The sequence below is a fragment of the Gekko japonicus genome, unplaced genomic scaffold (assembly GCF_001447785.1).
Source record: "Gekko japonicus isolate JY-2015 unplaced genomic scaffold, Gekko_japonicus_V1.1 scaffold182, whole genome shotgun sequence".
Taxonomy (NCBI): Eukaryota; Metazoa; Chordata; class Lepidosauria; order Squamata; family Gekkonidae; genus Gekko; species Gekko japonicus.
The window spans coordinates 369,751-395,455 of record NW_015173128.1 but is presented as its reverse complement, the minus strand read 5'-3'; the positions used below and the strand labels follow the sequence as shown (position 1 = coordinate 395,455).

The 25,705-nt window shown below is 49.7% G+C and overlaps 1 protein-coding gene across 2 annotated transcripts in view; it reads left to right on the top strand.

The window, feature by feature from the left end:
• Positions 1-25,705, top strand: part of SSH2 (slingshot protein phosphatase 2) — a 99,514-nt gene that overhangs the window by 44,294 nt on the left and 29,515 nt on the right. For both annotated transcript variants that reach the window (XM_015422069.1, XM_015422070.1), the window contains 4 exons: positions 10,080-10,201; positions 18,376-18,444; positions 19,067-19,132; positions 21,155-21,349. In XM_015422069.1, coding sequence (XP_015277555.1) covers positions 10,080-10,201; positions 18,376-18,444; positions 19,067-19,132; positions 21,155-21,349 — 452 coding nt within the window. The remainder of the gene's footprint in view (positions 1-10,079; positions 10,202-18,375; positions 18,445-19,066; positions 19,133-21,154; positions 21,350-25,705) is intronic.

The window sequence follows — 25,705 nt, the reverse complement described above, 5'->3', positions numbered from 1 at the left end:
TCAGTCCTGGCATACCTGCTCCCCATCTCTGCCAGCTTTCTGGCTAACCAGTATTTCCCATATCAGGCAGACACCTCTGGAGATGCTTGAAGGGCTGTCGTTATAGGTGCGGAGTTGTTTCCTGTTGCCCCAGAAGGTCGGACCAGAACCAACAGGTTGAAAGTAAATCAAAAGAGTTTTCGGCTAAACATTAGCAAGAACTTCCTGACCGTTAGTGAGGTTCCTCAGTGGAACAGGCTTTCTCGGGAGGTGGTGGGCTCTCCTTCTTGGGAGGTTTTCAAACAGAGGCTAGATGGCCATCTGACAGCAATGCTGGTTGTGTGAACTGAGGCAGATCACGAGAGGGAGGGCAGGAAGGGTTGCACCAGTGCTTAGTTCTCGTGGCCCTTTCTTACACGCCCAGGGAAATGCTGATGGCCACTTTGGGGTCAGGAAGCAATTTTTCTCCAGGCCAGTTTGGCTGGAGATCATGGAGGTTTTTTGTCATCTTCTGGTTGTGGAACAGGGGTCACTGGGTGTGTGTGTGGGGGGGTAGGCATTTGTGAATTTCCCGCATTGTGCAGAGGGTTGGACTAGATGACCCTGGAAGTCCCTTCCAACTCTTTTTCTATGATTTACTCTTTGTCCTTGGCAGAGGGAGAACTGTGAGAGTGGCTGCTAGACATTTGACACACGCCCCCAGCATGCTTTTCTTATAGCTCAATAAATATTATATGATGTGATCCTTAGGCAGGTGTTGTAGTGGCATTGTAGAGCAAACCTGTGGCTTGGAGGAGACGTCGGTTGGGTGAGAGAATCTCAGCCGACGACACTACACAGCAAGAGTCCTCAGAAATATAGTTTGGGAAGAGCCTGGGCTTAGCATGGAGAGGGCCTCAAGTCCCACCCCCAGCATGTCCAGCTAAACAGGGTTCCCCGTTGCAGGTGTCGGGAAAGGCCCTTCTGTGCCCGAGACCCTGGAGAGTTGCTGCCAGTCGGAGCCGGCAAGGCTGAGCTAGAGGAACTGATGGTCTAACTTGGTATAAGGCAACTTTAGATCTCAAGCATCTGCTGTAAGGTCAGGCCGAGGGTCAGCAGCAGGACCAGACATACAAACTTATTACGGTCATAGATCAACAATCGATACACTAGGAGGCAGATAAATAACTGATAAAAGATTTGTGATACAAATACAATTTTATAATTTTAAATAGAAAAATATAACATATAATAGCATCTAAGATTATAAATTATAAAAATAAATCTAGGCCTATCTGTACTTCTTTATCTCTTTCCTAGCTCGGTATGCCAACCGACCAAATTTGGCAACCATCCTAGTGCAGATAGGCCTAGATTTATTTTTAATTTCTGATCCTAATATTAGTTTTGCCATTTCTTTATTTTAAACTTCATAGGTTCCTGTTTATCATTTTAGATGCTATTATGTTTTATAATTCCACTGTTCTTTTATCAGTTATTTATCTGCCTCCTATTGTATTGATCGCTGGTCTGTGACCGTAATAAACGTGTATGTCTGGTCAGCAGCACACAGACAGTCCCGAAGTCAACCGGCAGCATCTCTACTGTGGTCTCCTGTGCCGGCGCTCTGGGGAGCCACTGCATGTCTGAGTAGAGTCATGGAATGTTAGAGCTGGACAGGCTTTTGGAAGCCATGCACTTTGGCGCCCTGCCCGGGCACAGGAGCTCTATCTCTGACAGATTGCCATCTGAACCTCAGCTGAAGGAGTCGGTATATTCCACAGTTGAACAGCTCTTACCAGTGGGAAGTTTCTCCTCAAATTTAGCTGAAATCTGCTTCCTTGTCACCTCCATCCTTTAGTTCTAGTCGGGTCATTTCCTAGAAAAAGAGGTGCAGGAGCTCATTTGCATATGCCACACCCCTTGACAAAGGGCAGGCGTGTTTAAAATGAGTTAAGGCATATGCAAATGAGTTTAAATCCCTCCCCCCCCCCGGTCCCTGATTGGGCAGGGAACCCAGGCATTTAAATCCCCCCCCCTTGAGACTCTCCGCAGGCGGGTGAGGAAAGGCGGGGGTGGGTGGGGCCTGGGCTCCTTAAGAACATAAGAGACGCCAATGTTGGATCAGGCCAAAGGCCCATCCAGTCGAACACTCTGTGTCACACAGTGGCCAGAAATACCAGTGCCATCAGGAGGTCCACCAGTGGGTCCAGGACATTAGAAGTCCTCCCACCATTGACCCCCCCCCAAGCACCAAGAAGACAGAGCATCACTTGCCCCAGAGCCCCTACCTATACCTTGTGGCTAATAGCCACTGATGGCTTCATCCTTACTGCCGGACCGCTGCTCTGGGGCGCTCTGGCAGGAAATGACCCCTGGTTCTAGTCCTGCCCTCCGGGTCAAGTGAGAACATGTTGGCCTCCCCTCTTCTGTAGGACAGATATTTGAAGACGATGTTCAGGTCTCCCCGTAGTCTTTCTCTTCTCCTGGCTAAGCACACCCATCTCTTCCCACCTTTCCTTGTAAGGTTTGGGTCCCAGAACTCATGTTGTCACTCTCCTCCGGGTATGCTGTAGTTTGTTGATGTCGATTGTCCAGAAATGGACATCGTCCTCCAGAGGAGGGTTGAGCAACGCAGAAGAGAAAAGAGCGATGACGTCTCCTGATCCAAACACCTGGGCTTCTCTTCATGCCGTCTTAAGATTCCATTTGCATTTTTAGCAGCCACGTCACTCTGGTGGCTCATGTTCAGCCTGAGGTCAACTGAGGTGCCTAGATCCTCTCCATCAGTCCTGCTGCCAAGCCGGTTCTTCCTCCGTCCTGTTCTTGTGCTGTTGAGCTTTTTGTACAGAAATGCAAGACTTTACATTTATCTGTCTTGAAATGAATGTTGCTGGTCCTACTCGGCCCAGCATTCAAGCCCGTCAGGGTTGTTTTTCATCCCGACTGTCGTCTTCGGTGTTCGGTTGTCACTCTCGGCTCTGTGTCCTCTGCTCACTCGAGGTCTCTGCCCTCGTGCGAGTCGCTTATAAAAATGTAGAGCCGTGACAGGATGTTGAAATGTTGACAGTCCTGAAGCAGACGAGGCAGTGGACTGCTTTGACAGAAGGCAGCGTCATGGCTTTTTATGAGAGGACGCCCACCAGGCGCCAGCAAATGAGTTTTGAGCTTTCCCAGATGTCGCAGAGAGCTGCCACCATCCTGCGCTTCATCCCATGCTTAAGTCTGACGCTCAGCTAAGACTGAGCTGTGCCAGGGCAGGGCAGGGAGGTTCTGCTGTGCTTACCCGTTGGGTCCTGTTTTTTTGCCACCCTTCCTCCAAGGAGTTCACGTGGCACGTGGGTCTGTTTGACCCTTGGAGCAACCCAGGCTGGTAGGTGATGCTGAGGAAAGGGACCGACTAGCCCATGCTCACCTGGTGAGCTTCATGGCAAAGTGGAAGCTTTGTTCTCCCTGGCCTCAGTCCAGTGTTCTTGCCAGCCTCTGCGCCATGCGGGCTGTATAGCCGTTGCCAAGGGGGAAGAAAGCTACAGGGAAGGACTCCGGTATCACGCAAATCAGCTTTGGGCAGAAAGAGGCGGTTCTGACCGGACTGTGCCGTAGTCAAAAGCAGGGGTGTCTCTTGGTTCTCTGTAAAAGGGAACCTCAGGGGAATTTCTGTAGAAGGTCTTCGTTGATTAACAGAAGTAGAAAGGCCATACAGTTTAGTAATTGGGGGCTAATGGGGAGTTGATATGGAGCGTCTTTTGGGAGGCCTGCCTCCCACCTTGGTTCCACACCTCTTTATTCAAAATGTGGTTTTTCGCTTCAGTGGCTTCCACATGATGATGATTCTCTGTGTAGCTCTCATGGCCGCTGGGGATTTAGAGGCATTTTCAGCAGCAGCTGAGCATCCAAAGAGCAGTGGTATTTCTGCCTTTCTTGCCTTAGCCCCCTGTGGGTTGCTGTGCTTTCCCTCCCCCAGTGCCACCGGTGAACTTTTTTTGGGGGGGGGCCTAACCTCCCCCCCAAACAGTAATTTCTGTATAATTGTAGTGTATAGTGGCACTGTAATGATTGATAAGACAATTGCTGTTGTTGTTTTGTATCCCTGGAGTGAATGGGGGGGGGGGCACTGAAGCAATTTATTTATTTAGATATTTATACCCTACTCTTCTCCCCAATGGTGACCCAAAGCAACTTACAATGTTCTCTCCTCTGTTTTGTTTTCACAACGACCCTGTGAGGTAGGTTAGTCTAAAAGTGTCTGGCCCAAGGTCACCCGGCGAGCTGCCACGGCAGAGATCCAGTTATTTTAACCGCTGCACCAGATAAGCTCTCACGCTACCTTACTGGCCACAAAACAGTGCCAATGTGTACAGGGCATTCAAAACTGTTCAGCTTCCTATCCACAGTGTGCAAACACAGATGGACTCGGTTTTTCCCCCCTCAAAAAGATCTTTGGAAAGATCAGGGCACAGCAGAGGAAAACTTGGAAGGTGGACAATTAGAGGATGATATGGGTGCTCAAAAACAACAACAACAACCCACCAAAACCAAACTCAGGTCCAGTATTCCCTCTAAGCTGAGTTAGCGTGAGCTAGCTCACAGTTTCTTATCCTCTGGCTCACACATTTTTGTCTTTGCTCAGAAAGGATGACTGAAGAGCAAACTAATTTATGCAGCAGCCAAATTGCTCGCTCACAACTTTTAAGGCCAGTAGCTCACAAAGTAGAATTTTTGCTCAGAAGACTCCACAGCTTAGAGGGAGCATTGCTTACTAGCAGGGGTCTTTTGGGGCCAGAGCAAACTAATTTATGCGGTAGCCAAATCACTCGCTCACAACGTGAATGCCAGTAGCTCACGAAGTAGCATTTTTGCTCGCAAGACTCCACAGCTTAGAGGGAACATTGCAGGTCCATGCTGAATGGCAAACGGGGCCTCCGCGGAGAGCAGCTTTAGGCAGGAAAAGAGAGCCCAGTTAAGCAAGGAAGAGGGAGGAAGTGCTTCCATTCCTAGGAATTTGTCCCCCTCCTCTCACCAGATCACCAAATCCCATGTGGCTGGAGGCCGTAGGAACCGTTTGGCTCTGGCTCCGTGCTGACTGGTCATCCTGTGTCAAAACCACCCTGCTAATTACCGCTGCCCATATTGGTTTAGCAAAGCAAATTAGATTACGCTAATCCTCTTGCTGCTTGAAGGAGCTCAGGGTAGCTAGGAGTGAGCGCTCTGTGTGTGTGTGTGTGTGTGTGTGTGTGTGTGTGTGTGTGTGTGTGTGTGAGCGAGCGTTGGTCTGCATTTCTCATTCTGAGCTGTCTTCAGAGCAGGATGCCCTACTGGGCACTCCCTTGTTGGTGGCCATGTTGTCGTCTAAGAGCCCTGCTGGATTAGGGCCCCCAAAAATTCATCTAGTCCTGCATTCTGGTTCCAACTGAGGCTCGCCAAATACTTCTGGGGGAGTTCGCAATCAGAGTCATCCCTACCGATGTCAGCCTGAGGATCTCCAGGAATTACAGCTCATCTCCAGGCTGCAGAGATCAGTTCCCGTGGAGAAAATGGATGCTTTGGAGGGTGGATTCCATAGCATTAAACCCCACTGAGGTCATAAGAATGTAGGAGAAGCCATGTTGGATCAGGCCAATGGCCCATCCGGTCGAGCCCAGTGGCCAAAACCCAGGGGCCATCAGGAGGCACACCAGTGGGGCCAGAACTCCAGAAGCCCTCCCACTGTGGCCCCCGTGCACCAAGAATACAGAGCATCCCTGCCCCAGTCAGAGGTTCTATCTATACCTTGTGGCTAATAGCCACTGATGGACCTCTGCTCCATCTGTTTATCCAGTCCACTCTTGAAGCTTTCTAAGCTTGTAGCCGCCACCACTTTGTATGGCAGTGAATTCCACATGTTGATTACTCTTTGGGTGAAGAAGTCCTTCCTTTTATCTGTTCGGAGCCTATTGCTCATTAATTTCATCGGATGCCCAAGAGTTCTTGTATTGTGAAAAAGGGATAAAAGTATTTTTTTCTCTACCTTCTCTATCCCACGCATAATTTTGTAAACCTCTGTCATGTCACACCTCAGCTGTCGTTTCTCCAAGCTAAAGAGCCCCAACCTCTTCAACCTTTCTTTATAGGGGAAGTGTTCCATCCCCTTAATCATTTCAGTTGCCCTTTTCTGCACCTTTTCCAATGCTACAATATCTTTCTTGAGGTGCGGTGACCAGAGCAGTACGCAGTATTCCAAATGAGTCTGCACCAGGGCTTTTTTTGTAGAAAAAGCACAGCAGGAACTCATTAGCATAATAGGCCACACCCAACAGGAGAAATTCATTTGCTTATTAGGACACACCCCTGACAGCACAGCTCATTAGCATATTAGGCCACACACCCCATGTTACCAGAAGCGTGGTCATCCAGCCACACCTACCTTTTGCTTCTTATTCTGTTTACCTTGTTTGTGGTCAAAACCCAGGGCTTTTTTTGTAGCAAGAACTCCTTTGCATGTTAGGCCACACACCCCTAATGTAGCCAATCCTAATGGGTTTCTGCTGTTGGGTGTGATTCCTGCCCAAAAATAGCCCTGGTCTGCACCATAGATTTATACAGGGGCATTATGATACTGGCTGATTTGTTTTCCATCCCCTTCCTAGTAATCCCCAGCATAGCATTGGGCCTTTTTTTATTGCAGTCGCACACTGAGTCGACATCTCTCTCTCTCTCTCTCTCCTGGTCAGTTACGACCACTCCGGACCCCGCCCTCCACAGGCTCAACCCCCAAATCTCCAGGAGTTTCCCATTCCGGAGCTGGCAACCCTATCCCCCCCTTCCCCTGCTAGTGGTCAGGGGGGACCCGGCAATCCTGGTGTTTCTCCCCAACACCTGATGCCATAATGAAAACTTCCAGCCTCCGGGGGTGCCCCAGTTCATCTTTTATGTACCTGCGATCAGTGTTCCCTCTAAGCTGAGTTAGTGTGAGCCAGCTCACAGTTTTTTAGCCTCCGGCTCACGCATTTTTGTCTCGGCTCAGGAAGGGATGGCTCCAGAGCAAACTGATTGATGCAGCAGCCAGATCGCTCGCTCACAACTTTCATGCCAGTAACTCACAAAGCAGAATTTTTGCTCACCGGACTCCACAGCTTAGAGGGAGCATTGCCGGCGATCCTTTCAAAATAGCCAGCAGCGAAGCCAGCAGGCTTGGAAAAGTTAGGCCGTGCCTGCCAAAGAAGCCCTCCCCATCCCTGGCACGCCCTTCCTGGCATGGCCCCTCGCCGCGCCTTGGCCCCTCCACCCAGGGGGCACCTTTGGGCCACGAGAGTCAGATTCCGCCGGGTTTCTTGGAAGCTGGTTGCGCTGTGTGACGAAGGCTTCCTGGCATGCCGCATCAGCGCTGACTCGCCGGGGGTAGGGTAGGGGCCAGCATATATATCCTGCTGGTGCTGAGTCAGCCCTCGCCAGCGGCTCCAGCAGCCTCCCGCTGAACTTCACCAACTATTCTTGGTCAGGAGGGAAGGAAGCGGCCCAGGAGCACAACTTCCGTCGTCTGTCTGCTCCGTTTTCAAGCGGCCCTTGGTTTCCTCCTCCGTAGACTTGGCTGCGTTTGGATTTTTTGCAAAGGAGAACGAAGCAGAAGTGGGTAAATCGAAGCCTGCCTTCAGTTTTGTCAAGGGCTGGGGGGGGGGGGATCCCCCGGGGATTTCCTTGGAGCTTAACGCCAGGTAACAAATCCTTGATGAAGTCAGAATGCCTTCGCGTGCCACGGACCTGCTCCCTTGATTTCAGAAGACCGCCTAGGTCAAAGAGGCAAGAGAGTGAGGTAGCAGAGTGGACTGGGCCAGTGGAGACTACAGGTGGTGGATGCCAGCTTGACGTGCTCCTTCACAACAAAGAACTCCACGCAGATAGAAAACTAGCTCAGCAGAGGGGGGGGGGGGGGAGAGAGGGAGAGAGAAGAGCGCAGAGAGAGAGAGAGAGAGAGAGGTCTCATCCAGTATTCCCTCTAAGCGGTGTTAGTGTGAGCTAGCTCACAGTTTTTTAGCCTCCGGCTCACAGATTTTTTGTCTTCGCTCAGGAAGGGTGGCTCCAGAGCAAACTAATGTATGCAGGAGCCAAAGCACTGGCTCACAACTTTAATGCCCGTAGCTCACCAAGTAGATTTTTTCCTCACCAGACTCCACAGCTTAGAGGGAACATTGGTCTCAACCCACCCACCCGCACCCACGTTGCCTCCAGTGCTGCTGCTTTTAACATAGGGGAGCATTTCCAGAGGTGATCTGCCGCCTGCAGTTTGAAGAGATGCAGTCTGTTCTGCCACCCCTGTCCCTTGCAAGTGTGCCACGAGGCTTCAGAAGACCACCACAGGTGGGCATTTTACCTGTGCCGCAAGGGAGTTTGGGCTGTCACCTTTCAGCATCCCGAGAATCACAGCTTTCACTTAAAATCAAAAAGCGAGCTCCCTACAGCGTCAGAGAACCATTTGAAAGAGCATGAGCAGCCCTGACCAGACAGCCGAGGCAAGCCCGATCTCGGAAGCGAAGCAGGGTCGACTCTGGCAAGGATTTGGATGGGAGACCTCCTTGGAATACCAGAGGCAGGAAGGCGGGGGCAGGGCTTTATTCAGCCACCTCTCTGAATATCCTCCAGGCCCCCAGTAGGGCTCAGTCACTGGAGGTCGCCATGACTTCCAGGTGCACACATACTTGCATGCACATAAGAAAAATGCAACAACAACAAAAAAACCCCACCAAAACAGAAGAAAAGAAAGATCACGAGCAGTTCACAGTGAAATCTTAATAGTGAGGATGGAGAGGGGTTTCTGTGGCTCCACGGCCACTACAGGCCTTGGCGTCTCCTCTGTAACTAGCAGAAGTTCTGCCGATCCTGCCTAACATTTTCATTGATTTATTTTTAAGTTGCTTTTTTATTAATCTGTATAATCGGTGCCCATTTCAGAATTCTGCTTCCCGCGGCTCAAATGTAGGCTAAAGCTGGAGCAGGGCTTCTGCCCCATTAAATGTATTTTTATTTTGCTTATGGTATCATGTTTTCTGCCAGGTACTTTGTGTGTGTGTGTGGGGGGGGGAGTTGTATATATGCTGCGGGCTCAAGGGTAGAGGTCCTGGTTCAGTATCAGTCATTGGAAAAGATCTCACACAGCAGGTCCTGGGCAAGAGTTTTCTCTGCCTGAGACCATGGCGAGGTGCTGTCTGTCAAAGGAGGCAATACTGAGCTAGACGGGCCGGCAGTCAGGTACGAGGGCATCTTCCCTCTGTTGGCTTTTCAGGACTCCCTTGGCAGGCTTCTGTGTGCAGCTGGTTCCTCTGCAGGGTTCGATCCAGTGCCTGAAAAGTCAGAAGCAAGACGGAGCAGACTCTGGCAAAGAGAAGCAGCTGTGGGGGACAGTCAGTTGTCGTCGCTCAAGCCTCATTTGAAAGCTTTCCTAGGTGCCGGACCACCTCTGGCCTTTTGCTGTTCAAGAGGTCACTTAGCGGGCTGCCCTGAGGGGGGACGTGATCGAGGTTTATAAGATTATGCGTGGGATAGAGCAGGTAGAGAAAGAGGTACTTTTCTCCCTTTCTCACAATACAAGAACTCGTGGGCACTCCATGAAATGGCTGAGCCAGTCGGGTTAGAACAGATAAAAGGAAGTCCTTCTTTACCCAAAGAGTGATGAACACATGGAATTCACTGCCACAGGAGGTGGCGGTGGCTACAAGCATGGATGGAATACAAGCAAGAGGGAATTGGATAAACATATGGAGCAGAGGTCCATCAGTGGCTATTAGCCACAAGGGATAGATAGGAACTCTCAGTCTGGGGCAAGGGATGCTCTGTATTCTTGGTGCTGGGGGGGGGGGCAACAGTGGGAGGGCTTCTAATGTCCTGTCCCCACTGCTGGACCTCCTGATGGCACCTGGTATTTTTGGCCACTGTGTGACAGAGTGTTGGACTAGATGGGCCATTGGCCTGATCCAGCATAGGCTTCTCTTATGTTCCCAGAGTGAAGATGCAGGGACAGGGGAGGGTGGCTTCCTTCTCTTGATTTTCCCTCGCATCCAGTTGCTGTTAAAGCACAGTGCCTCCGTCAATTCAAGGTGTCTGGAATATGGGGCGTGTGTTTGTTGATAAGCTTCTTTTCCCCCTCCTAGGCTGTAAGACTGGAAAGCACGTATCAGAACCGCACACGATACATGGTGGTGGTCTCGACCAACGGTCGGCAAGACACGGAGGAAAGCATTGTCCTCGGAATGGATTTCTCGTCCAATGACAGGTACTCTGTATGCTTGGAGACGGTTGACTGGAATGCGTATCGGGCACAGTTTGGGTCGCCCCGTTTCCAAGAGGATGTTGGAAAAGGACAGTAAAATGGCCAAAGAGCTGGAATAGATTTCTCTATGAGGACTTTGGACTTCTTAGTGTAAGAGAAAGATGGCTAAAGGACAAAGTGGGGGCAGTGTGGCAAGGGTGTATAGAACAAAGTGTGGAGTCCCGTGGCACCTTTAAGACCAATGAAGTTTAATTCTGGGCATAAGCTTTCGTGTGCAGGCACACTTCTTCAGATGTAGCTGAAGAAGTTTGCGTGCACATGAAAACTTATGCCCAGAATTAAACCTCATTGGTCTTGAAGGTGCCACAGGACTCCACACTTTGTTCTGTTGCTTCGGACCAACACAGCTAAACCACCTGAATCTATCTTCATGGAGGGTGTACAGAGAAATACTTTTTCCTCTCCTATAACTCTAAAACACAGGTTCACTTAGTATGCTTGTCTGGAAGCAGATTCAGGGTGGCCGTATGGAAAACTTTTTTATTTTATTTACATAATGCACAATTAACGTGTGCAGTTTACTGCGACATGATTGCTGTGATTCGCCACTAACGTGGGTAGTTTTGAAAAATATGTCACTCGTGTTTGCAGAAGCGGCTATTGATTGGATTGGAAATCAGTCTGGGCAAGCCCAGTGGGTTTTGAGAGTGCAAGCAGGTCACACACAGACACAAACACACACACACACAGCATGTTCTTGTTGCACTGCACAAGGCTATGAAGAGTGCGGACAATAGCGCTATTTCAGTAGGGAATAGAGTGAGGGATGGTTAGACTTCCCAGCCATGGTGGACTTTAGGAGCAAGCCTAGGTCTTCGGAGACGCCCCTTCCTCCACGGGTGTTCAGTTGCACACTTTATGTAGGGCGCAGAATTAGGTTTTCTTGGTCATGGAGTTTGAGTCGGTGCTGGTGCTTAATCTTTTTTTTTTTTAACAGTTTATTAATAGGATATGATAACATTTTCATCATTTTCGTTACAACACTCCTATTCTTATTCTTCACATATCCTGTTTTTATAATATCTCCCTCCCCCACCCCCTTACTTGGCTTCCCGCAATGCTCCTATCCCGTTATCTACTTCTTATTTTCTTAATTTCACTCTTAACTTTATAATAATATCATTAAACATTTAATTCTTACTTATCTGTATCTATCTCACATAATCAGGTAACCTTAAATTTCAATTTTCCCTTAAATCATTCTCCAATATTCTATTTTAATATTCATCAAAACATAGTAAATTATTTGTGACATCCCAATTCATTTTGCTGGTGCTGAATCTTTATTGGTTTTAGGACAAAGGTCGAGTCCAGTGGGGCACCTTTAAGACCAACAAAGTTTTATTCAAGGAAAGAGCTTTTGTGTGCATGCAACACTTCCTCAGATACATGCGTGCACACGAAAGCTCATACCTTGGATAGAACTTTGTTGGCCTTAAAGGTGCCACCGGACTCAACCTTTGTTCTGCTGCTTCAAACCAACACGGCTTCCCACCTGAATCTCTCTTGATTGGTTTTAGTTTTTGAAGAGGGATTCATAAATCTTCCCTTTTCGTCTCTTTCTGTTTTCTTGCCTCGCCGTTATCATAAGTCTTTTTCACTCTGCCCCTTTTGCTTCTTCCGTTCCCATTTAGTTTGCTGCTGAGATGCTCTTTCTTATGCCATTTATACACACAAAAACAACACTTAAAATTGTGTAGATTTAGCAGGGAAAATACGCTGCGAGGAAATGGAAAGTGCTGCAGAAACGGAGACTTGTGGGTTTGATTCGCACAAAGGAGAATGGAAATCAAAGCAGATGTGCTTGAGCCTCACTAGCAGAGCTGCAAGATTTGGTATCAACCCCCCCCCCTTTTTTTAAAAAGCAAGTTCAGAGTACAGCCACCATCACTGCCCTCTTGCATAAGACTTTTATTTCCTTTTGTTTCGTCTTAATACTGGCAAGAGCCACCACTCCACCCCCAATCCCAGGCAAGGAATTAACAGGAACTTGACCTCAGCCAACCCTAAGAATCAGTCTGGCAGAGGTCACATCCACCAAACTGTTGCAGGTGTTGATTTTGAATCTAGAGCTTTTTCTTTTTGTCCCCCCCCCCCCGAAACATACCACGGTTACTAGGGAGTTCCCAGAACCAGGGGCTGCTCTAGTCATTTTCTGCAGTCTTTCGAATGGTACTCAAACCAAACAACAATAATTAAAAGAGCAGCAACAGTAATAAAAAGAGCAACAAAGAAAGAGTCAGAACTGTCATTAAAGCTGTCGGGGGGGAACAACCTTTACCATTTCCAAATGCTCTGTGAAATACAGAGGTCTTTACAGTACTAAGACAGAGCTGATCCGGCCCTTTGGAGAGAAGGTCTCTATGCCGTTGTTGACCTTGGTGTTGTTCTGCCTCGTTTATAACATCATCGGTGTTTCGTGGGTTTTAATGCAGTTTTGATGCCAGTCGATGCGCAAATGAAGTGGGAAAATGTAGTCCTTCATGAAGGAATCCTGAATATGGTGCAAAAAACAAACTGGCTGGTGCATTTCTCGCCAGAGGGGAAATGAAATGGGAATGCGGACATTTGAGCAGGGCCAGCACCCTTGCAGAATGTGACCACCTTCCTAATCCCTGATGCCTTTCTCAAAGCCTCTTACCTGAGCAGTCTCCAGAGGCTGCTACGCTAAGCATCAGTTTGGATTTTTGGTACAGGAGGTAATAAGAAGTATACTGGGAAGAGGGCGCAGCTTGCCAATCCACCTGCCCCTAGGCCGTGTTCTGTATTCAGTCACTTGTAATCACCCAGAAAAGGTTGTATGAGTTTGCTGGAACGTTCCCACGGCCAGCCTGACCGTCTAGGTCAGGTGTGGCCCAATTTGCTCAGCGTAAGAGCCACATAGAATAAATGTCAGATGTTCGAGAGCCGCAAAACATGAACAAATAGTATACACACGTTTTTATTTTAAAATACGCAAATTTGCTTTTTATTAACATTAAATGAGACGGCCGAAAATAAAAACAAAAGGGGTAAAAACAGATATTGATAATGATGTTTATTTGTCCGATGATATTTATTTGTTTAAGAGAGAGAGGTGGAAAGAAAGAATGAAAGAGGTGGAAAGAAAGAATGAAAGAGGCGGAAAGAATGAGAGAGAGAGAGAGCGCACGCAAATAGACGGGAGGGAGGGAGGAAAAGTATGCCTCCCCTTTGCTTCCCCAGCTGCCCTGCTGGGAGCCGCACAATATGTGTGAAAGAGCCACATGTGGCTCCCGGCAGTTTGGCCACCCCTGGTCTAGGTGAACTAGGCAATTGCTTAGTGTGCCAGACTTGAAGCATTGTTGAATTTAATAACAGAGAGTCCTCGTCCTCCCATTTATCACATTATCTCTTATTTTTCTTTCTGTTACGGGGCGTGTGAAGTCATTGTTTGCCTGTGACACCAAAACCCCTCGGGGCTGGCACCAACTGTCACTGTAAACAGTGAGGACACAGGAGCAACAGGGAAGAAGAGGGAGGTGTGAGCTGTCGGTTAAAACTGTGGGTTAGTAGCAGTGGGGACAGTGCGGTGTCAGGCTGTTGATTTGTTTACTTCATTTATTCCCCGCCTCTCTTCCCAGTCGGGACCCAAAGCAGTTAAGATCCTTCTCTTCTCCTCTACTGTAGCTTTACTACAACCCTGAGAGGTAGGTCAGGCTGAAAGTGACTGGCCCAAGGTCACCCAGCAAGCTTCCATGGCAGAGTGAGGATTTGAACCCAGATCTATCAGATCCCAGTCCGACACCCTCACCTCTGCATTGCAGTGGCCTGGGGTGAAGATGAAGAAGAAGAAGAGGAGGAGGAGGAGGAGGAGGAGACTGGATTTATACCCCGCCCTTCACTACCCAAAGGTGTCTCAGAGCGGCTTACAAACTCCTTTCCCTTCCCCTCCCCACAACAGACACCACCCTGTGAAGTAGGTGGGGCTGAGAGAACTCTTGACAGAAACTGCTCTTTTTTTCAAGAACAGTTGTGCCAGAGTTATGGCTTGCCCAAGGTCATCCAGCCAGGTGCAAGTGGAGGAGTGGGGAATCAAACCCGGTTCTCCCAGATTAGAGTCCGCGCACTTAACCACTACAGATTTAAGATGGACTTAAATCTGTAAAGGCAGTGAGCTGCTGTTTGGGGAGCTGCCAGAACAGTGGCCTCCAGTCGGTGACCGGCTGGCCCTCTCTGGGAACCGGGGAATGACACTGACGAACTGCATTTCTCCCTCCTGGAAATTGGATCCACTTGCTGTGCGGGGCCTCCTGCTAGCCTCCTCCCCAAACTTACCCTGGCGAGAGGCAGCAGTAAAGAGTGGTCAGAGTTGTGTTGGCCTGCTGAAACACCCTGGGGCAATGGACAGCCGTGGTCCGGGCCCCCAAGGGTGTAGTGGTTAAGTGCCCGGACTCTAATCTGGGAGAACCGGGTTTGATTCCCCACTCCTCCACTTGCACCTGCTGGATGACCTTGGGCAAGCCGTAGTTTTGTCAGAGCTGTTCTCTCAAGTACAGTTCTGTAAAGAGCTCTTTCAGCCCCACCTGCCTCACAGGGTGTCTGTTGTGGGGAGGGGAAGGGAAAGGACAGGAGTTAGTAAGCCGCTCTGGGACTCCGAGTGAAGGGTGGGGTATAAATCCAATCTCTTCTCTTCTTCCTTGGCCTTGGAAAGTTTGGGAGACAGCAGAGAGGACCGGCAGTGGCTGGAAAGCCCTCTCATGCTCCTGGCCTTGTCTCTCTGGTCCATTGAGCACCCTGGGGGGGAGAAAACCCCCCACCAGGGGCTGTTTTGGCCTGGTTCTCTAGCTAGACCACTCCTTTGCTGGAGCTGCATGTGTCGCCCCTTGCTTGCGTGCCGAATCTCTCTTCCCTGTGACCAGCTCGGCATTTGGAAGCTCAGTTGAGCTTTGTTGCTGCTGGGGGCTTTGATGGCAGCGCCGGGCGGAGGGCGTCCCTAAAAATATCCCCGGCCCCTGGAGAGGCTTTTCGGAGAGGTGCCTTTTTTCCATGAGCTCATCTCATTTGCTCCGCGCAAATAGCTCTGAGCCGCTCTCGCTCCTTGTTGGTGGGGAGGGGAGCTGTCTGCCAAGCAGATGGCCTCCGTCCCTGTCCACCTTGCTTCCTTTGTGTTAACCCTCTGGCAGTGGCCCCAACGATGCTGGGGAGACCTAAGCCATGGAAATGCACACTTGAAACCATGTCAACGAGAATTCGGAAAAAGAAAACGAATAAGTAATCCAGAGCAGAACCAGAAGGCCCATAATGAAGCTAAATGGTTCTGGCCCTGAAATCTGGAAGCAGGCGATCAAGAGAGTCAGAAGTGGTTTAAGAGGATTGGGGTATACATGTACATCTTTTTGTCCCCGCTGTTGTCCCTCGCCAGGGCTCTTTGCAGAAAAAGCCCAGCAGGAACTCATTAGCATAATAGGCCACACCCAACACCAGAAACTCATTAGCATATTAGGCCACACCCCTGACAGCACAGCTCATTAGCACATTAGGCCGCACCCCCATGTTACCAGAAGTGTGGTCATCCAGCCACACCCACCTTTTGCTTCTTATTCTGTTTACCTTGTTTGTCTTCAAAACCCAGGGGTTTTTTTGTAGCAGGAACTCCTTTACATGTTAGGCCACACACCTCTAATTGGCTAATCCTAATGAGTTTCTGCTGTTGGGTGTGGCCTATTATGCTAACGAGTTCCTGCTGGGCGTGGCCAACTCGGGAGCCAGCCGGAACTCCGTTCCTGTGCGTTCCTGCCCAAAAATAGCCCTGTCCCTCGCCAAGCAGGTGTTGCAGGCTTTTGCAAAGGTGCGCAAACTTGCAAAACCTGTTTGGCAGAGGCGGCAACTAGGAGAGTGGGCACACTCATGCCACTACCACCCACCTGACTGGCTTCTTCTGAAAAAGCCGCATGTGCTGGAGAGGGAGAATGGGGCCTCAGTTTTATCCATGTGCCTCAAGAGCAGCAGCCCAGAAGAGATGTTGGAGAACCTGGGTCACACCAAGCCGTTGAAGTTGGGCTGTATGACCAGATTGCCTGCGGAGATCATGTAACTGAATGCTTCTGTGTGGAGAAAGCTTCTTGCTCTTAGAAGGGTAGCACCGAGGGGGGAAAGAACCTTTCTCCCTCATAGGCTAATTTCCTAAGTGTAGGTAAACATTTGGTCATTCTGAAGCAGCACCGCCCAGACTTTGCATGTACAGGGCTTCGCTGAATTAGCAAAACGTGGGAGAATAAAGAAGGCCTCTGTAAACTGCATCAGATACGCAGCATGCAGGCTTCCCAGGGGAGACTGCCCGATAGCATCGTGGCCCACTGAAGGGAAGGCCCCCCGTTGTAGAATTCAGTACCCCTTTCTGGGCTGGGGGCAATGTTCCCTCTAAGCTGAGTTAGTGTGAGCTAGCTCACAGTTTTTTAGCCTCCAGCTCATACATTTTTGCCTCAGCTCAGGAAGGATGGCTCCAGAGCAAACTAATTTGTTCAGGAACCAAATCGCTTGCTCACAACTTTAATGCCAGTGGCTCACAGAGTAGAATTTTTGCTCACAAGACTCCACAGCTTAGAGGGAACATTGGCTGGGGGTAATGCTCCCTCTAAGCTGTGGAGTCTCGTGAGCAAAAATTCTACTTTGTCAGCGGCTGGCATGAAAGTTGCGAGCGAGCGATTTGGCTGCTGCCTAAATCACTTTGCTCTGGAGCCCCCCCATCCTCCCTGAGCCAAGACAAAAATGTGTGAGCCGGAGGCTAAAAAACTGTGAGCTAGCTCGCACTAACTCAGCTTAGAGGGAGCACTGGCTTGGGGGTGAGATCACAGGATACACGGCACCCTGAGGAGAGCTCTCCTGGGGGAAGAGGGGGCTTTAGACAGAGATCAGCATCTGGGGAGCCCCCGGGCCCAACGGGGCTTCCCAGAGGCAAGAGCAACAGCAGGCATGGCCATCGAGTGTGCTGGGAGTCCACTTGGGGGGCGGAGGGGGTGGTACCTGGCTTGCCACCAACTTCTTGCTTCTCACTAGAGAATGGGTGTGAGTAATCAGGAATGATCTCAGTTTGACCTTTCTTGGAGACATGGCTGGTTCTGAAAGCCATTGGGGTTGGGAGCAGTGTTCCCTCTAAGCTGACTGAGCGTGAGCTAACTCACAGTTTTTTAGCCTCCAGCTCACACATTTTTATCCAGTCCAGTTACCTTTATTGGCATGTAACCCTTGCAAACCCATATACAAAAAAACCCCAAAACAACCACCACAGCATAGAATAATATCTGCAAAATACAGAAACAAGGAATTACCAAGTAAGTATACCCATCAATTAAAAAAAGGGCGAACAGAAATGGCACCAAAAAGAAATTTAGCAACAGTTTCCGTTATCTCAAAGTTTGGATTATCAAGAAGAATAAGGATCTTTAGGCAATCAGGATATTCTTCTAGTTGAGCCAAAGTGAAATTTAGAAATTTCAATCGTAGCACATGGTAGAAGGGGCACTGAAACAAGACATGGGAAATCGTTTCGATATTATCATTTGTGCATGGGCAACATCTGTCAGAAAAGGGCACACCCTGAAAGCGGCCAGATAATAAGGCCGAAGGTAATACATTGAATCTCGCCAAAGAGAGGGCTCTACAGAGTTTGGGGGTGTGAAGTTGGTACAGGTAAGAGGCAGCTTGGCCGACTTTAGGAGATATTCCAAAATACAGGGGTGAACAGGTTTTATTAGCGGCATTATACAGTGAATGTAGCTCAGAACAAAGTAGATTGGCTCTTATAATTGAAAAAGCCTCCGATTCGGGAGTAAGGAGTAAGGAAACATTTTTATCTTAGCTCAGGAAGGATGGCTCCAGAACAAACTAATCAATGCAGCAGCCAAATTGCTCACTTACAACTTTAATGCCAGTAGCTCACAAAGTAGAATTTTTGCTCACAAGACTCCACAGCTTAGAGGAAGCACTGGTTGGGAGCCTGAGACGCCTGCCCCGGCAACAACCCCTGTCCTGCAGGTGAAGAGCTGAGAATATGCAGAGGTCAGCTCGACGGTCACACCTCTGCGACCCTTACGGCAGCCGATGAAGGCCCTCCTCTTCATTGTCTCTCTCCCCCCTTTGCTTTTTCCTCTTTGCAGCAGCGTGTGCACCATGGGGCTGGTCCTGCCGCTCTGGAGCGACGCCCTCATTCATCTGGATGGCGACGGGTAAGAGCCGCTTTGTGATCAGACGGATCCTTCTGAGCCTCTGCCTCCTCCCCGATTCCCCCCCCCCCGCAAAAAGCCCCTGGCAGGCCCAGTTGTTTGGACATTAGTTTCCAGTGCTGATCAAATGGCATTGAGACCTGAACCCCGGGAAGAAGATGGCCTTGTCTTCTTCTTCCTACTTGCTTGCGGGAAAGCAGAGCGCTCTAGAGCCATGTCTTTGTGGCAGTCCTCCAGGACCAAACCAGAAGGGGTTTGCTACAGTTGCTACAAAGCCAAGGCCAGTGGCCGGATTCCACCTCTCCTCTCCCAGTGTGGGAATACCACCTGACCGCCAGTTGACCCCCTTGCCTGTGAACACACATGAACACAGATGAAGCTGCCTTATGCCACATCAGACCCTCGGTCCATCACAGTCACGATGGTCAACTCAGACCGGCAGCGGCTCTGCAGGGTCTCAGGCTGAGGTCTTTCTCGGCCCCTGTTGCCTGGTCCGTTTAAACTGGAGATGCCGGGGACTGAACCTGGGAACTTCCGCGTGCCAAGCAGACGCTCTGCCATTGAGCCACAGCCCCTCAGTCCCGCCTTTACTAAGCATGGTTCTCTGTTTTCTTCTTCTTTTAAGGGGCTTCAGCGTCTCGACAGACAACAGGGTGCACATCTTCAAGCCGGTGTCGGTGCAAGCCATGTGGTAAGAAGACCTTTCGCAGGCCGTTGTCAAGAATCCCAGCCTTCAGTCTCTGGCTACAGCCAGCCAGATAGATGCCTCTGGGAAGGCCCTCCCCAGCCACTCTCAGGAAGGCCAGGAGCAGGTGGTCAAGGTCTCTCTCTCTGTGCCTCGGGCACCGTGAAGAACAAACTCCTTGAGTGTCATATTCTTGGCTGCCTGGGTCGATTTCCTTCCCTTGTAGGGCAGTCCCTGGTCCAAGAGTTTTTTTTGTTTTAGTCAATTTGGTGACTCACAATTCCTTTGCACTGCAGACCACTAGATTGGAAGTATGTGTGTGTGTGTGTGTGTGGGAATTGGGGCTATTTTAGCCTGGCCTCTTTAGGTCGCAGTGCAAGTTAGAGCCTTGGAATAGGAGCCGCTTCATGCCTCCTCTTATTAGAAAGCATCTCCAAGCATTTTGCAGAAGCCAGCTTCTTGGACAGATTTGAACCCGCCAGGCGGTGAGTTTGGGCATGATGGTTTCTGAGAGTGTCGTGTCCCAGGAATGGTTCAGAAGACGGCTGCGGCTCGAGAGCCCTATTTTAAGTTGTGACGTCGTGCACTGGCTTCCAAACTGTACCCAAAGAGCTACTGGCATTCATCAGCAGCTTACTAGGGGGTTTCCAGTGATAAAGGTCTGTAATGGTGGACGAGGGTTCCTGAAAGGTGTGTGCTACAGTGTATGTGTTTGGGTGGGGGGACGGGACACCCCATGAAGTTGATTGGTTGGCAGGAGCATAGGGTGCAGACATAACAAAGTGCAGTGTGTCCAAATGAACCTTTCACAACTTTAGTTTCGGAGGGGAGCTACGTTGGTCTGCCGTGGAACAGCCAGATTCCAGTCGCACCTCCGAGACCAACAAGGTGTTTGGGGGCGTCGCTTTCGAGAGTCGATGCTCCTTTCATCAGTTACAACGGGAGCTTTGACTCGGAAGCTCATACCCTGGAAATCTTGTTAGCCTCTGAGGTGCAACTGGATTTGGAATCTCGCCACTTTACAACTTTGAATCACAATACTGAATACGGACACAGACGGTCACAAAGTTTGCTTTGTCAAATAGAACATGTTCGAAGAGTTTTTACAGGGCTCTTTTTGTAGCAGGAACGCCTTTGCATATTAGGCGACACACCCCTAATGTAGCCAATCCTCCAAGAGCTTACAGTAGCCCCTGTAAGAAGAGCTCTGTAAGCTCTTGGAGGATTGGCTACATTAGGGGGGGTGTCGCCTAATATGCAAAGGAGTTCCTGCTACAAAAAGAGCCCTGCACAGTTATATCCACAGCCCGCTTCGATGTGAACCCCCTTGTTGCCTGGAGGAGATCAAGTTGATATTCTGACTCCGTGGGTTCACTCAAGCAAGCCTGCATCTCCTGTTCCGGCAGTATCTGTGATCTTCCGTTCTAGCACTGTTCTGTTATCTAGTCACCCGAAACACAATCTTCTTCTTCTTCTTCTTCTTTTTTTTGCTGTAATAAACCTTCTGTTACGTTATGTGATCCCATTTAGAAGCCGTATTTATTCAAAGTTGTAAAGGTTTCATAGGGATACCCTGGACTTTTTCCTCTAGTGCATATTAAACTTATGGAACTCCACACCGCAGGATGCAAGGCCCAGTGGCTTAGATGGGCTTTTGGAAACAAACCAGTGGAGCAGAGGTTTGCAGATGATGTCCGTCTCCTTCTGAGTAGCAAATACCGGGAACAAACAGGAGGGCTGTTGCCTTCCTTGTGACATTCCAGAGGCATCTGACCGGCTGCTTCTGGGAGCAGAATGCCTGACTGGATGTACTTTTGGCCTGTTCCAGGAGGGCTTCTCGCCCTGAGTCATGCCCCTGGTGCCTTTAAGCCCTGCTCCATCTGCTTGGATGTGCACAGGTCTTTCGAAATCCCGCTTCTCACGATTCGTCTTGGAGAATCCTCTGCCCCCGTGCTGCAGTCCTCTGTGTCCTTCGGTGGCCCATCTGGGAGCGAGCAGCAGCTGACAGTGTCTCCCCTCCTTCCTCAGGTCCGCCCTCCAGAGCCTTCACAAAGCGTGCGAAGTGGCCCGGATCAATAACTACTACCCCGGGAGCCTTTTCCTCACCTGGGTCAGTTACTATGAGAGCCACATCAACTCCGACCAGTCCTCGGTCAACGAGTGGAACGCCATGCAAGATGTCCAGTCCCACCGGCCAGACTCCCCTGCCCTCTTCACAGATGTGTAAGTAGACCCAGGATTGTGCCAGCCCCTTCGGTCGCCAGAAGCCCTGGCCTTGCCGTGGCCCAAGTGTGGAGCCCGTCTCTGCTTGGTACGGCATTCATAAACAGGCTCTTGATCTGTGCTGGTGGATCTTTGTTTCTCACACTATATTCACTTGATTTTTTTTGGGGGGGGGGGTGATTTTCTACTGTTGATCTGGTCTCCAGAAGTGGCTAGGACCTATTCTGCTGGGTTGCCGTGTTGGTCTGAAGCAGCAGAACAAAGTTTTGAGTCCAGTGGCACCTTGAAGACCAAGAGAGTATCTGAAGAAGTGTTGCATGCACACGAAAGCTCACACCTTGAATAAAACTTTGTTGGTCTTAAAGGTGCCCCACTGGACTCAAAACTTTGTTCTGCCAGGGGTGTCAGACATATGATCTGTGAGCCGGAACCGGCCCACCCAGCGAGTAACCGGTCATGACCTTTATTGCCAGATGACAGAGGCTGTGCTTTCTGTTCCTGTATACTGTCCCAGTGCTAAGGAGTAATGGTTGGTGGAAGTGGGAGGGTGGGCATCGGGGAGAGGCTTTAAGGAAATACTGTAAGAGTGTTAAGCATGTTTGTATGTTGAGTGAAAAATAATATCATTAATTGGGTTTGCCTGTGTCCTTTATAAAGTTTATTTCTCCAGTACATGGCATTACATTTATGACCAGTTTGTTTTAGTGGTTAAGTACGCGGACTCTAATCTGGGGGAACCGGGTTTGATTCCCCCACTCTTCCACTTGCACCTGCTGGATGACCTTGGGCAAGCCATAGTTCTGTAAGAGCTGTTCTTGAAATGAGCAGTTTCTGTCAGAGCTCTCTCAGCCCCACAAACCTCACAAGGTGCCTGTCGTGGGGAGGGGGAGGGAAAGGAGTTTGTTAGCCACTCTGAGACTCCTTTGGGTAGTGAAGGGCCATGGGGTATAAATCCAATCTCCTCTCCTCCTCCTCCTCCTCCACATGGCCTGGCCTGACAAAGTGACATTTTTGTCAGATCCGGCCCTCGTAACAAATGAGTCTGATGCCTCTGTTCTAAGTCATATTCTAGTTCACGATGGGTCGTCATGTTTGTCTTGTCTGCAGCAGTAGAAAAGAGCAAGAATCCAGCAGCGCCTTAAAGAGGAACAAAATCTGTAGCAGGGGAGGAGCATTCGTGAATCGGTGGTATCTGGAGAAGTGAGCAGCGACTCACGAAAGCTCAGACCCCGCCACAGATGTTAGTCTTTCAGGCACTATGATATTCTAGCTCAGTGGCTAAAACGCAACAGCGTTTTGGCTTTAGACAACCAGCGAAGAACATGCACAGCTGCCTCATATAGAGTCAGACGACTCTGGTCAGTCGAGCCCAGTGTCCTTTGGCCGTGGCTGTCTCAGGCAGAAGAAGGTCTTCCTCTACACAACAGCTGCTTTCTGAGACGCTTTAACTGAAGGCAGGGGGCTCTGTTCGTGAGCCACGGCCCCTCCCCATCGGTAGACACACCTGCTACTTTTTAGTGCTTCAGAGGCAGACCGAAGAAACAGAACGGCTTTTGTTCCGGCTGGTCTTCGTATCCTTGTTTCTGCCGTGACGATTTTGTGTTCGCAACATCTCTGTCTCTTATCTGGCCACCGTGCGTATGTGCGTCTCGCGACACAGGCAAATGCCTGTGATGATCTGTTCGTTGCTTACTCCTTCGTTTCGGCTTCAAGTGTTACAATATACGACTGCATATAAGCCAGCCTGCTGTCAGCGCTGACAGTGTTTAGATGGCTTTTTTGAAAGGAGTCGGCAAATCCGTAGCGGGGCAACTCGTCATTGGTGGGGGGCAGCGTCCCCCTTTGCACCCTGCTTGCGTTCTTCCAGAGGGGCCAGGCTGGAACTCGGGATGCCGAACTCGCGTGGTCTGATCCAGTCTGGCAGTGTTGATGATCTCATCTCAACTTAGAAGCCTTGCAGCAGCGATATAGAACCTCCCCAGACAGAGGCAGTATACCTCTGGGCACCAGGCACTCTTGCTTTCGTGTTCTGCTTGTGTGCTTCCCCTCTGGCTGGCTGCCGTGCCCCTTTGCTCCGATCTTGTCCCGGCAGTTTTTTTTTTTACAAAGGGAGTGTGAGACACAAACTCTCGGCCGCCGTGAAAAGAGGCAGCCCCGGCTTTCCAGCCTAGAGCAGCAGCCGCTTGGCACGCCCCGTCCTTGCTGATTAGGCTCAGCTATTTCCTACAGCCTGTGATAAGGCTAGAGGCAACCCACGGCCCTTTGCTGTGTTCAGCTTCCCATATAAGGACATACAGAGTCAGTTACCTTTCCAAGAAAGGTAACAGGAGGCGGGGCAGAGGAGCTGGGAGGGATTGGCCAGGGTAGCAAAGACTGTCCTGCACTCTGGCCAACCCCGTGCAGGGACAAGCAAGTGTGTGTGGGGGGGGTCAGTTCTCTCCCTGTGAATTCTGGCGGCTTAGAAGCTCAGAAATAGTCCGGAGGCAATGGATGTTTCCTCTTGGGGGTCTCTGCCTAGGGAGGACAAAGCCGTCCTCTCCCCTTGGATAGCTGGACACAGCTGAGACACATAACCCACAGTCTCCAGACTAGCAGGGCCTGTGGAATCCCCTGCATTTGCTTCCTGGGTGCCCTTGCCTCTTTCCCCTCCCCTCCCACTGTTGTGTCCACACCATGCACACTCACAGAGTTGAAATGGCCAGGCCTCTCAAATGCACAGCGGAACGAAGTGATAAAACCAGGGGTCGTTTCGTAGAAAAAGAGCTAGGGGACCTCATTAGCACAACGTATTAGCATATGCCACACCCCCTGACATCACCGGAAGTGTGTCATAAGGCCACACCCCCTGACATCACCGGAAGTGTGTCATAAGGCCACACACCCCGCCCGCAACGGTCCCGGCCACCGCCGCCGGCCTTGCAGCTCCACTGCTGAGCCTCATGAAGGGCCTGGCAGTGGACCTGCAAGGCTGGCGGGAGTGCAAGGAAGCCCCGCGAAGGCCCTCCCTGGCCCCAGGCAGGCAGGGGTGGGGAGAGGCAGGGAGGAAGCAACTTACCCTCCCTCTTCTCCTGCCTCCTCCTGGCTGAATGAGGGCCAGAAGCGGGGCGGCTGGAAGCAGGGGCGGGGCTTCATCATTTGCCCCGCCCTCGGTACCTCACCCGGGGGAACTGCCATAGTACTAGCAGTTCCCCCCCGAAATGACCTCTGAGTTTCTTGTACTTTTAGCTATAACTTGTGAATACCAACTACTTAAATTCATAAACTTTAACTTATCTGTAAGTTATTCGTTTGTCAATTTAGTTGACCAGTGATTAACTTTGGCACAATTCAGCTGGAAATAGCTCAGTGGGATAAGTTATCCCCAGGTTGGTTAGAAAGTCATCAATGAAATAGCCATGAAATTGGATTTTTTCTTGCTCCATGGGATACATGTCCACGTCCCTGAAATGGCTCCAAATACTCTGAAGAATTGTATAGACGGGAAAATTTGCTAGTTGAGGCTTTTCTCATCTCATGGTACACTGAGAAAGTAAGCTGTACCTGGCAGACATTTTCCTTTCAGTTTAATTTCTTATAGGCAAACATGCACTTAAAAGCATTGGAACAGACAAATCTCTGTGGCAAATGCCTGCTGCCCATTTTGAGTCCCATGGTCCTTTGACTCCTGTAGCATTCTGGTCTCTCCTGTTCTGTGCTAATACCATAGCATAAATTGAATTATTATAGTTAATTTGTTTGATTACCTATGGCAATTTAAACTTCAAAATAAACTGAATGTGTTGAATCCTTCAAGTCTGATGATCTTCTCTAAAACAGAATTTAATGAAACTGTAGCTTCACATATTAAGAAATAGGTTCCTTTAGAACCAGTAAGGTTGACCTCAAAATCTTATGGCAGAAATGTGAGGGATGATGCTCAAAGATTCCCTACCTTAATAATTCTCTGTAAGGGGAAAACTAGCACAGCATGTGATGGGCTATGCTTTCACAATGATGTCCTAATCTTTATTTTCAGGAAATTCTTAGATGGGAAACATTATTATTTATAACTTTTCATTTATATTCTGCTTTTCTCCTTGACTGGATCCCAGTTTCCCTCTCATTGACTGGGTCACAGTTTTCCCCATTACATGGTTTCCCCCTCCTCCAGCCTGTCCCCATAGCAATGACATTGTAGGGGAGGTTAGGCTGAGAGATTATGAGAAGCCCAGGGTTACCTGGTGAGTTTCTGTGGCAGAGCATGGATCTGAACTGGGTTCTCCCAGGTCCTCCTAGCCCAGCACTCTTAAACACTCACCTCACCTGCAGTCTGAAACAGTGCATAGGTCCTTTGTATCACCTCAAGATTCTCTCACC